The 13,108-nt window shown below is 43.6% G+C and overlaps 1 protein-coding gene across 2 annotated transcripts in view; it reads left to right on the top strand.

Moving 5' to 3' along the window:
- Positions 1-3,717: 3,717 nt before the first annotated feature.
- Positions 3,718-13,108, top strand: part of RecQ4 (RecQ4 helicase) — a 51,404-nt gene continuing 42,013 nt past the window's right edge. Inside the window, exons 1-10 of one of the 2 annotated variants that reach the window (XM_077646912.1) lie at positions 3,718-3,875; positions 3,969-4,002; positions 5,219-5,274; positions 5,366-5,503; positions 5,567-6,573; positions 6,667-6,896; positions 7,345-7,479; positions 8,108-8,236; positions 9,521-9,613; positions 9,954-10,090. In XM_077646912.1, the coding sequence (XP_077503038.1) occupies positions 3,783-3,875; positions 3,969-4,002; positions 5,219-5,274; positions 5,366-5,503; positions 5,567-6,573; positions 6,667-6,896; positions 7,345-7,479; positions 8,108-8,236; positions 9,521-9,613; positions 9,954-10,090 (2,052 nt within the window). In that variant the 5' untranslated portion in view covers positions 3,718-3,782. The remainder of the gene's footprint in view (positions 3,876-3,968; positions 4,003-5,218; positions 5,275-5,365; positions 5,504-5,566; positions 6,574-6,666; positions 6,897-7,344; positions 7,480-8,107; positions 8,237-9,520; positions 9,614-9,953; positions 10,091-13,108) is intronic. The other variant, XM_077646913.1, reaches the window with a different exon arrangement.

Here is a 13,108-nt window from a genome sequence, read left to right as displayed (position 1 = left end):
ACGGCCGAGCTGAACGAGTCAGATTCCAAACTCTGCATCCCTGCAACTATAATATGCACACTTCTCTGTCTTTTTTTTCTTGTGCAGTTTACTCACAATAAAGTAATATATCGCAGTAATATCGATAGCAATATTGAAGTGAATCGGCTTCATACATGCATAGCAATGGCCGGAGGAAGTGGGCGCGAACCGAGCTTTCGCCGGGGGCGCCACCGCTGCATCATGAAAAAAAGGGCGCGCACTACCTCTGCCGGTCGCAACACCTAGTTATTCTAGAGCACTGTAACCTAGTCATCTCGACACCATACAGGTATCGCAAAACCGAAAGCACTCTTATTTCACAATTTTTAAAGATCCCAACAAATAAAATAATTTACCATAGTTTGGGCTTTAAAATACGTAATATGATTATTTTATAATATTTTACAAGTCAAAGTTTAATGAGGCAGCTGTAGCTTAACTCAATGCCTCCTGAAAAACATGCCGGGAGCGCCACAAGCGTTTGCGAGAAAGTAGGCTGAAAACGCTGTTTGGTCAAAAAAACGTGACGTCACACGTTTGACGTTAATGATTACGTATTTTTAATGACGTATCAAAAACTTTGGAAGCGTCGCCTCGATTTCAATGGGCCCCGAGGTAACCTCGACATTGCTCAGACTGGCCGTTAGGCGACGCTAGAAGATGCCCCTCAATTTCGGTTTCAATGGCTGGCAGACTGCGATGCACGGCGCCCGATCATGCTGTTTCATCATTTTTGCGGACTTTGAGCAACAATTTTTATTTCATTAATGACAAAAAAACATGTTTTTGACTGTCTCAAAGTGCAGCAAATGCTTAAGAAGTGTGAACTGACTTCCACATAATACTGAAAGAGGATCATCAGTTTCGATTTCGAAATCTGAAAGCGTGCTGTGCACGCCGTTCTACGATGCCGTTAGGACCTTTTGTCTGCTGCATAACCAGTAACTTTTGGACGGTTCAAAACAAAAGGAACATGTTCGAAACATCCATATTGCAACAAATGCTCGAAGTGGCTAGAAATGCCGCAAATTAAGTATTTACACTGCATGGTGCATGATTGTATTGCACTGTTAATTGCCAATGGAAAGAAATCAACTACTTCGGACAAGAAAAAAGGGGAAATAATCCATGGGATAGAATAAGGACAGGAAGAAGTCCGGAATTACCTGAGCTCTCAACTGTAGCCAGGTAACCCTTGGGAAAGGAGGTATGCATGGCGCTCAATGGATGGAAGCCGGAAACGTCGCGGTAACCTGCCTGGAGAGTTGTTGGCCCGCAGGGGGCACATCCCTCATATCTAATGTTCTTAGAACTTTGCGAAACGCGCGTCTGTTACAATCTTGCTGTGGAGCCTTGCGAGAGATGTTTCGATCGGGTGAAGCAGATCTTGGAAGGCCCAGCCTGCGCTGTTTCTGGTTATTTTTCCGACGAGCCTTCGCCGAACGGTACCTCCTTGAATAACGTACAGATTTCAAATAAAGCCATGCTCTTCTTCTTCATTATTTCGTCAAGAAACACAGCTTACTATGTTCTTGTGTGATGCACACGCGCACAGTGACTTTGGGAGTAACACAGCAGGCCTGACCGACCGGATTTTTTTCAAATGACATGCGCGTGCGTTGATGAAATGACAACTGGAACAAGGGGAGTATCAGACATAGCGAGCGACTTGTGAATATTTAAAAAACTGCGCTTGAAGGCACCTGCAGACATGTGCGCACTTACAAGGAAAAATGTCATGCGCCGGTGCGATGAAGGCGGCGGAATTCGTTTCTTACTGCAGTTTCAAGAATTTTTGGGAAAGAGGTTTCTTGTTGTACATCTTCGCAACTGCGTTCTTGTCTGTTATGTCAAGTGCATGGTTTGTTAGCAACGGTTTGATTAACTTTTTGCATATAATATGCAGTAGTGCTTCCCATAGGCTGTGGCCGCTATTCTTGTTCTCACAGGTCAGGACAGGCAAACCCGCGATTTTATTCACACTAGTTCGAACCCGACCGCGGCGGCTGCGTTTTTATGGAGGAAAAACGCTAAGGCGCCCGTGTGCTGTGCGATGTCAGTGCACGTTAAAGATCCCCAGGCGGTCGAAATTATTCCGGAGCCCTCCACTACGGCACCTCTCTCTTCATTTCTTCTTTCACTCTCTCCTCTATCCCTTCCCTTACAGCGCGGTTCAGGTGCCCAATGATATATGAGACAGATAGTGTGCCATTTACTTTCCCCAAAAACCAATTATTATTATTATTATTCGCCATTATTGCGCGCTCTTGCATTAACGGATCATGCCTTTTCACAGTGTTAGTTATATGCATAAGAATTTTCTGTCGAATTGGCTTGGAAAACTTTCAGTTATGGCTAAGAACAACTGGCGCATATTGTTAGTCTTTTTTTCTCGACTTGCCAGGCAAAGCTTGCTCTGGGCGGATTCTGTGGGCAGTCGTCACCAGCGCTTCGTTCTATGTATCTGTAGTCTGGTAGCCTCGAAGGGCTAAAATTGTTTAATAGTGCCGTAGACTACGTCTACGTGCGTACCGGATGTTTGCCCCTGCATGGGGCTCCACAAAAATAAAAAGAAAGAAAGTTAACTATGGTTTAATTCATTTAACGTAAAGTGCGTTCCGTCTGGAAGTGGCACTTATATATGCTGTGCTATGTCTGTGCACGTTAAAGATCCTCAGGTGGTCGAAATTATTCCGGAGCCCTCCACTACGGCACCTCATTCTTACTTTCTTCTTTCACTCCCTCCTTTATCCCTTCCCTTACGGCGTGGTTCAGGTGTCCAACGATATATGAGACAGATACTGCGCCATTTCCTTTCCCCAAAAAACCAATTATTATTATTATTATTATTATTATTATTATTATTATTATTATTATTATTATTCACACTAGTTGCAGTGCAAGCATATGCGTCCTTACGGCGTGGTTCAGGTGTCCAACGATATATGAGACAGATACTGCGCCATTTCCTTTCCCCAAAAAACTAATTATTATTATTATTATTATTATTATTATTATTATTATTATTATTATTATTATTATTATTATTATTATTATTCACACTAGTTGTAGTGCAAGCATATGCGTCCATGCAGTGGCCTTTGAAGATGCGTTCGGTCTTTGAGCATGATATCGACGAACTTCTTGAGGCCATGTAACACTCTTCGGAGCGCTGACTTCGGGTAAAAGAGTTCACCCCAGTCTTGGTGGGCAGTCAAACTCTACAGTAGCATTTCCTTGGCTGAAAATGCAAGCTACAATATACAGAATAATTTGATGTTGTGCTTGGCTGCCAGTTCTTTCTTCTAATTACCTTGAGCCGCCTATCCCGGAGTTCTAAGTCGGCAGAAATTACATGGAACGAAACGCCGGGCTTCTTGTTTCGCTGACTGGACATGCAAAACGGAACACAACAGCAATGCATTTTCGCTCGCCACTACCTCCAGCAACTGCAGTCATCGACGCGTCACTTGTCAAACGGTAACACAAAACACACCACAGAAATAATATGAGAAACAGCGCACCAGAAGGCACAGTTTTTGCTGCAACGGCGCAGTCACGGAAAAATTCTGGGCTGTCTGCGTGTCGTCTGCTATAGGGTCATCTGACAGCGCCGCTCTACGGCGGGAAGAAAAACCCCTGACGCTTCAGGCATATTATTGCTTGCACGCAGTCAAGCCCAGCCAAGTCTTGCTCAAATTGTAAAACCGCGCGAATGTTACAGAGAATGAAATAGATTTAGGCCTTCTTTTTTCGAGGAGATGAACCTGAATGAAAATGTTCAGCAGCTGAAATTTATAATTAAAGAGTGGGAGAAGACGTTTACAGCGGAACACGGAAGGAAGCCGTCTGCTGTTAGTATTGAATCCTCTGATCTTCTTATTCATGTTTGCGACTGGTGTCTGCCCGAAAGCTCACGGCCTCGCACATTTTTATTCTCCTTTCAGGATGACATCAAGAACGCACCAAAGAATATTGCAGGTGCATATTTTCTATATTTGTAGGCTGCGCGGCAAACAGCGAGAAGAAAACGCGTGAGCCAGCAAGCAGATTGGACGATGCGCTTTGCCTTTGCCATTACCGCTTCATGCATTACTGTGCTTTCTCTGTGGGTGCAGTGGCGCCTTTGCCGTACTTTGTTAGAATTCCAGAAATCAGGGCCCGCAGTCACGGTACGGGCATTGTAAACATTAATAATGGCGCCTCTGCATGCTGACTAAAGAATGGTGCTTTCTGTTGGAAGTGTTTTTCACTATGTTCAGTATCCAGTTACCACACTTTCCACACACGCACACACACAAAAAAAACAACTTATGCACGAATGTTTATTGTCTAATTCAGTCATACACTTGTGGATATCAGAGGGAAATGGGAGGCGACGGCCTCTCTCGCTTCTCTTATATCCGCCGTGAACGAGGGATTTTCCGTTTCCAATGGAAAACCACATTGCCACTCAGATTTTTTTGACAGACAAGTAGAACTACATACATTGTGCAAACATGACCACTCCACGAAACCATTTCCCACAAGAGTTTATTATAAATCCACCTTAACCCTCGGGCACACCGTTTGTCAAGAGTTCACAGCCCGGGGGCGGGGTTGCTTGTGGGCTGTGTGGCTTGTATGCATCTCCGGAGTACCAAATCTCTTGAAGGTAAAAGGAACTCTCATTCTCACCCTTCCAAAATTTAGGGCTTCCACAGATGCTACAAGGGCTCCACTATACGGTTTAAAAGCAGACCACTGTGTGCTCTAAACTTTTGATAACAGCTGTACATTCTTTGTCGTATATAAAGAGCACAATGTGTGGTTGACATAGCTGACTTCAGACATTGTAGTGAGGCTCACGAGGGTATCCCTTGTGTTTCAAACCTCTGGAGAGCGGGGAGACCTGTCCTTAATCTTTAGAGCTTTGAAATACTACAGAAGACAAAGTACATGACTCAGCACTAACTTTGGTCACATGTACCAGCGGCTGTGCTACACAATGCAGTGCTAAAAAACATTGCCTGCTAAAGTATTTGAAGCTGAGATGTACAAGGCATATGCTTCTCGTATGTTCTGGACTGTCTCCTGAAGTATGCACACTTCACTGTAGCAAAACAGATTATAAATGCTATGTGCACATTACCTCTTTTCAATTATCGCAGACATTGGATGTGTTGCTATGTGACTTGTGTTCATGCACCGATTTCAGAGGCCTACACTGGATATTGGAAGATTAAGAAAAAAGTGCCTGAACTGAAAGCATCGGTAAACCTTTATCTTATTTGTGGCTAACTTCTGTTTTACCATGCTTGAGAAGCACTAGATGAGAAACTGTGTACTTTGGTTGCATTTCTAGGTGGCCTTGGACGATGGCGTTTGGGACAGTTCGCTGAATAAGAAAAGGCCTCCAGCTAACGAAAACAAAAAACGGCCAATTTCAAGTGTTTACACGAGCAAGATTCGTGAGAAGCTGTTGGCATCATTTGAAGTAAAAGTAAGTCTCGCAGCATTGCTATGTAACTTAGACATCAAGAAGTAATGCCTCTTCATATTTCAGAGCCAACCCAAAGAAGCCTTCAAGTCGTGCGGTTATCGATCCAAAAGTTTGCAAGATGAACCAGTGTGCCCGAAGACAGAAGAGCGCAGGGAACACTTTACCTCCGTGTCAAATGAGCAACAAGCCAAGGAATGTACTCCAACTGAGCAGAACATAACAGCAGCTGAAGACAGCGCACCTACCTCTCCTCACAAAATGGCATCAACTTCACGTACGCTGTACTACAAGCACAGTCTTGATGAGTCATGGTTGTCAAGGAACAGCATTGCTGATGATGATGAAGTATTTGTTAGTCCACCATCATCAGCATCTCACCTACCATTAACATGTCGACTAAGTGCGTACAGAGGCAGGTTCAGTGAAAAAGGCTATGTGAAAGCCAAGGTTAGCATGAAAAATTCCTCACTTAACTCATCATTCTCAGAACTAATTGATGATGTATTTCTCAAGCCCATGTCTCCTAAAACTCCTGCCATGGAGCAACCACAGACACCTGTTCCTTCCCCCCAGCTTTCAGAGATTGCTTGTGAAGAAAATTCTAGCTGTTCGTGTTTAGTGCTGCCAGAAGCAAAGACACGTAATGAAAACAACAGTAACCACCACACACAGAAGCTTCAGCACAACTTTCCACATGCAAGTAAACAAGAAACTCAAGTAAGCAAGCTTGATGGGTGTGGGGACCAACCCTCACAGAAGGTGTATGAGTTTGAAAAAGAGCCCGTTGGGGAACTGAATTCTTTGAAAGAACTGGCCGAAGAGCCCCATGAAAAGCACAATAGAAAACGGCGAACAAGAGTGGATAGCACTAATTCACCTACACAAAGTGGAGACAAGCAACAAAAAAAGGCAGTAAAAAAACCGAAAGTCTCCAATGATTCTGGCTGTGATGAGCCGAGAAAAAGGAAGAAAAAGTGTACCAAGCCATCAGTGACAGCCCAAGATGCAGTGCTATTGGATGAACGTCCCGCTGTGCAGCCAAAGAAAGTTGGAAGACCTAACGTCAGCAGGTGATGAAATCTTCATTGCATTGCAGAATTAATATATTGTATGTGCATTTGTGAATAGCTAACATGTGCAAGTAATAAATATTACATTTTCAGGCAGGCAAGGAGCAAAAGCCTTAATGAAAACTTTGTGCGAATTAACCTGAAAAGAAAGAAGTTTTCGCGTGGTCATCATAAAGTGAATGTGCGGCAACTGAAATTTAAGCAGTGGAAGAACAAACGGAATCAAACATCCTGGGAAGGCACCACTTCTACAAGTGATGCATCAAAATGCTTTAAATGTGGCGAAATTGGCCATTGGGCACGGTCCTGCCCTGGGAGCACAAGTAAGTGTCAGTCTAAACATTTGTTAAAAAGCTTTCAGTGACAGAGCAGCATGCAGGCATGGGGAAAGGGACAAAGGCCTCTTCAATTGACCTCCAGGTATCCCTATCCTATGCTGGCTATGGCTTCTGTATTCTTGCTTATTACCTAACCCCATTTCCACAACCTCGGAGCATTTCACTTTTCGTGTCCACCCTGTTACTCTAATGAACTACTGCTTATCTGTTCTACATAATACTTTTTTTTTGTCTATGTCTTTATCTTCCTCTTAATATTAGCTAGAACGTCATCAGTTCACATTTGCACTCTAATGTATAAATGCTGCCCCCTTTCAGCATTTTCTCCATATGTTGCACCTATCATTTTTGTTCCCATCACTTTTGAAATCCTAAGTCTTAATTCAACTTTTTTTGCTTTCACGTGTGTTAGTCGTAGTTTTTTTTTTTTTAGGTCGTCTTGAAGTCCCCTGTGAGCCTGAAGTGGCCCATTTGCCCACACTAGATGAAGCTGCACAAATGGCACGTGGTATTAAAAGCCTCAACAGATCGGAGAGCTTAACAAAGCTCTTTTGTTCAGAAAACTCTTGTACGTACTTCTCTTGTATATTTTTTGCTGATGTCAGTCTTTCATTCTGCATTTTATGTTAAAGGAGTATAGGCACCAAATTTTTGCTTGCGTGTTTTCTTTCAAATGATGCATTAGACGTTGGTACACATGGATCACCTCGTGGTATTCGCCTACGGCTGCTGAATAATTTATAATTGAATTTCTTCTTGACGCTTCATCAGCCGAACGATGGCTGTGACGTGTAGTTGGTGCTTAGGTTTCATGAGGCATGGAAAAAATGGCAATAGAACTGCTGGTACGCTGTTTATTGCCATTCCAGCTCTTGAAGCGGGCTGGCTTAAGTGTTGGAGTCAATTAAAACTATGTACCAGTGGTTATATTCTAGTTTTTTGCATGGCTGTCATGAGCTAAGCACCAACTACATGTCACAGCCATCCTTAGGTTGATGAAACTGAAAAAAGCACCAAGAATACAATCAGTTATGAATTATTTAGTGGTCATTGGTAAATACCACATGGTGAGCCATGTATTTTAATGGCTAACGCATCATTTGAAAGAACAAAACATGCAAGTAAAATTAGTGTCTATGGTCCTTTAAAAATTTTTTCGGGGCTCCCGACCTTTTGAACAATCTTATTTTTCACAGATGAACAGGAGGACAAAGTACCAGCTGTTGTGAATGAAAGTGAATTCAACCTTGCTACACATATCAAGAACAGTGAAAGAACAAGTGTTCAGCCTCTTCTAAAAGCTGACCATGGTGGTAAACTTCCAGGCAAGCCTTATGTTATTATGGGTAGCTTTTCATCTCTGAACGATTTTAGGCTGTCATGCAACAATAACTTGTTGCGTTCCTTGCATTGGCTTGTGTGCTGCATTGTGTGAGTTGTCCAATACTGAGTCTTCTTTTATAGCAAGAGTTGTACACAGCACTTCCTGGGGTGTAAGCTGTGTCAGCTTACACCCTAAAACTCCTTCATTCGTCCGCTGGCCTGTTAGAATGATATCCAAGTGGGCTGGGATGTGGGCACTGTCAGTTATGGGCCCTCTCTGTTCATGTGGTCCTTTGCATGGCCTGTATAGCCCTTGAGGTTGGTGCTTTGCTTTCATGGGGCCGGAATGCCATGGTACAGCGGTGGCTGTTACTTTTTAATGCTAGAGGAAGGGCAAAGGTATAGCATTTCTTTTCCTGCATTGTTTCCTTGAAGGAGCCCGAACCACCCATTGATCATGGCAGGTTAGCTCATTGGGGCGTAGACTGTGTTGCCACAAATATCTTGGCCAAACTGCATGGTCCTGTGTTGCGTGTAGCATTCACAAACTAAGCAGAGCGTGAAATCTTTCTCTCTTTTTTTTAGCAGCTTTTCTGTCTGATTTGTGCTGCCATAGAGCAGCTGCCTATGTGGTTTCAGCACCCACACGCTGTTACTTGGCCTCTTGTGCCGCACCTCAGTATAGTGGTGAGAGCAAGGCTGCTCTCCACAACAGCAGCTAACCACAGATGTAGGTGTGGCATAGCTCCCACAGACACAAGTTAAGGGTAAACAGAGGAGGAAATTTGAGTTAAAGGTAACTGTGCAAGTTAAATCTTATACCTTTAACTTCACTGCTCTTGTTGTGCATTCAAGAGAAACTTCCTTGAGACGACATCACTCATAAATTTGCCTATTGTTTCCATTACATTTATAGTCATCGGCAGAAAGGTATTTCAGAGCCCCTAAAATTATCGTCAGCGTGATGTGTTGCCATATTTGGAGCTAAGTTTCTCATTTGTACTTGTCGCATTTTCCTTCATTTTTATTCATTCAACATATATTTAACCACGCTTTGAAGACAGCCAGAATAGCACGAAGTGGAATATGTTGAAGCCATAGCCTGATGGCATTGGTTTGGTTGGACAATTTATATCCAATGGCAGCTGACATATGTGAAGGTTTTCAACACACTTCGCTAATGAAGTCATGTACAGGGATGGGGGCAGACAGTAGAGATCCTTATTTCCTTTTATCTAGATCAGAGGTCCTTACTGCGAAATGCTTTCACTTGTTTTATATTTCAGATACACCAAAATTCGTTTTTGAGGCGCTGTACAAAATGGGTTTCTCGGACTTCCGGCCTGGTCAAGAAGCTACGATCGTGAGAATTTTGTCTGGTAAGTCCAGTCGTACTAAGGTGGAGCAAAGAGAAAGTGGCTACTTGACTGATGTTATCAAATACCGTTATGCAAACAAGCAGCTTCACGTTTCGATGGAGGCGAAACGCTAAGGCGCCCATGTGTTGTGCGATGACAGTGCACGTTAAAGATCCCCAGGTGGTTGAAATTATTCCGGAGCCTTCCACTACGGCACCTCTTTCTTCCTTACTTCTCTTAGTCCCTCCTTTATCCCTTCCCTTATGGCGCGGTTCAGGTATGGGCGAATATGTGAGACAGATACTGCCGATTTCAATTTCAAGCAGCTTTGGACAGTGTATTTTTCTCTTTGTAATTCAAGGTTTGTCGACACTGTTAGTCTCATCAACTGGTTCTGGAAAATCATTGTGCTACCAGCTGCCAGCATACCTCTATGCTCAGAAAATGGAATGCATCACATTGGTTGTGTCGCCACTAATTTCACTAATGGAAGACCAGGTGAGTGCCCGTCATTCGTTTTTTATTCAGTCCTGGCGTGTCAATTTATTCGAATTATACATGTGCATAAGAGTACAAGAGCCTGAATTCCTTACACTTTCCCTTGACTTTGCACTGCAGTCGTTGTCTAAGCGTGTGAAGCAATATGCTGAGTTGCTCAGTTTGTCAGTAGTGCAGTGGGAGCTGAATTCTTGCTGCTGCCTCTTCCTTTCACTTTTTGTTCTTTTACTCTTCGTCCCACTTTTATTTTTTTCCTTCCTTTTAGCATGGGGCAGTTGCAATGCCATCATTACCAGAAACCTAATTATAGGCTCTGCTTCTAAACTGTATCATCTCTAATTTTTGTAATGACTTCACAGCAACATAAATGTAATCTGCACTGTGAAGTTTGTCAATACATTAGAAAAAAACAGCAATACTATATCAAGGGATAAACTTGTGAAGCGTTCAAGATAATGACTGGATTTTACTGTTTCAGATAAGCAACAAATATTTAAAGGGACTATGCAATGAATTAAGTCGCTTGTAAATGTTTTCAATGCTTAGAAATGATGCTAAGGAGCATTTACACTAAGTATGAGTCTTCGGAACTGAGCCGGCAATTTATTATGAATTTTTTAAAACCGTGTTTTTTAAAATTCACGGGCCGATTAGTATGCTCATAGTGACCGATTTTGGAACTAAAATTGTGAAAATAGATGTCACTAGTTCAGTAACGTCAGCAGGCCAACCCACGCTGTCATTCGCTGGAGCCACGGCAGCCATGACGTCACGGGCACACTTCCGGTAGCCATGAAAGTCGCCTGCTCTTGCCAGGTCATTGCCTTCACGCATGTGGTTTCAATGTACCTCTGCCGCCTGTTTCTGTCGGGAGTTCCGGAGCCACTCGCAGTGTCTTTTCCATTCGCCCGAGATGGATACACCTTGCTCTTGGTCCATTACTGCTAACTACAACAGACGACAAGCAAAGGAATCTGATGCGCGCCGCAATTCGGAAAGGCGAATAGAGACCCAACCCCAGAGAGAGAGACGCTGCCAACGCTGCTGCTGGGGCGCTGGGTGCGACAACCGGAAGACGCAAACCGAACGTCAGCTGATGACGTATTCATAGCCGGGGCACAGTTTTAGAGCTGTTTTCTTTATTTTTGTCTGGCGCCCCGTGTGTATGAGTTGAGGGGGGAGAGGAGGAGCGTAATTTTTAATCGTCTATATCTTCGTTGTTAGTGATGCTAGCTCAAAAATTCTTGCGCTGTGGTGATGGGTGATGGAATGCCTATCTCTCATCTGCTTTACGTTTAATTTATTGCATAGTCCCTTTAAATACCTTTCAAAAGGTTATACTATTCATAATATTTGTTATTGAGTGACAAACAGTTTATTAGGATGTACCAAAATTTTTTAGGCATCTGCCTTTTTCAGTTTCATGAATGCTCAAGAGGGAGAAAGTTTTATTTGAGAGAAATGCAGAGAAATTGGGCGGAAGGCCCAACATTTGGCCTGGTACTCTGCACTGGGGAAGTAGGAGAAGAAAGAGGGTTATGATGGGTGACAATATGGATATGGATGCTGTGTTTGAAATAAAAGAATGATTACTCGTTGGCATCCAGCCAATCTCAGCCATACGGCTAAAAAGGAAAGCTATACAGATTTAACAAAAATTTTGCAGTTGAAAAAAAAATTCATTGTGGTCTCGGGATCAAACTCATAACCATTGCCTGTCTGGGGTGACTGCTCTATGAACTATGCTGACCAGGATGGCTAGCTGATGACAAGGTGACAATGAACTGGTCAACAGCTTGCGGGAACAAAGTTGCTGTTAAAGCTGTGCTATAGCTTTTCTTTGTAGCTATCTGACTGTGCTTAGTTGGATACAGTAGAACCCTGCTTTTATATTCCCTAGTGTTGCGCTTTCCCGGCTGCTACATTTTCCTGAGCCAGTACTGCCCAGGCTCCCATAGAAACCTATGCAATACAAATTTGGCTGTTACGTTGCAGCTGTGGGAGCCTTCCCGCATGCTACATCATGAATGTCACTTCGCTGTAGTGGTTCACCCAGCGTCATCATTTTGACATCCTACATTTAGCTAGCATGGAACAGCGAAGGTCTAAAGCGGAACTCCTGACTCCATCAGCGCTTGGCCGTCACCGTGTTCGGCGGCTTCCGGCATGTTGTACCCACGCCGACTCTGAGCCACACTTACGGGCAGCGTGAATTTTGTTGCGGCTGTTGGTGCAGTTCCATAACCTCTGCTGTGCAAGCACAATTGATCTAAGGCTCACGTGAGAATGAAACTATGATGCGGCAAATGCCACGCGGGCAGCGTCGTACTAGAGCTGTATGAGATGCAGTTGGGTGGGCTGGCTCTGAGGCACATTTCTGTAATCGACATTTTCTCTGTTGTCCACAGCTTAAAACTGCCATTTCTAGGTTGTAATAGACGAGCATTGTGTCCGATTAAAGCGGCCGTCACAAAAATAGTGCAGGAGCACGCATGCATGCCCAAACTTCACTCTCTCAGTGCGCCCGTCCTCTATGCTGCCGCCTCCTACTCACAAGCAACTGCTCATGTGGACAGAGAGCCGTTGTAGGGCATTTAGGACTTTTTGTGCATTGTGAGAGCCTCAAAGCCTTGCAAGTTGCACAGAAGCATGTTCCCCTTCCTAGAAGTAAAAAAAAAAAATGGGGGCACCGATGCTCATTTTTTTTAAATGCATTCTTCCCTGCTACTATGTTTCCTTGCTGGTACATTTTTTGCCTGCGGTCCCACGAAGAATGTAACAGCGGGGTTCTACTGTACTCAGTAATTCCTACCTTATTTTAAATCTACTCTGTTTATGGGGATTCCCCCAAACACATTGCACTGCCATGCCGTACTCTGTGGAAATGTCCGTGGTACAAGTAGGTGGCAGGTGCACAGTGGCGAGTAAAAAAGATTAGCACGTGGCCAATCGCCGTAGTGATAGAATGGCAAAGCACAATGCTGCGATTCATGAACACTACAATAACAAGAATGCCAG

This window comes from Amblyomma americanum, chromosome 1 (assembly GCF_052857255.1).
Source record: "Amblyomma americanum isolate KBUSLIRL-KWMA chromosome 1, ASM5285725v1, whole genome shotgun sequence".
NCBI lineage: Eukaryota > Metazoa > Arthropoda > Arachnida > Ixodida > Ixodidae > Amblyomma > Amblyomma americanum.
This window is presented reverse-complemented; position numbering and strand designations above follow the sequence as displayed.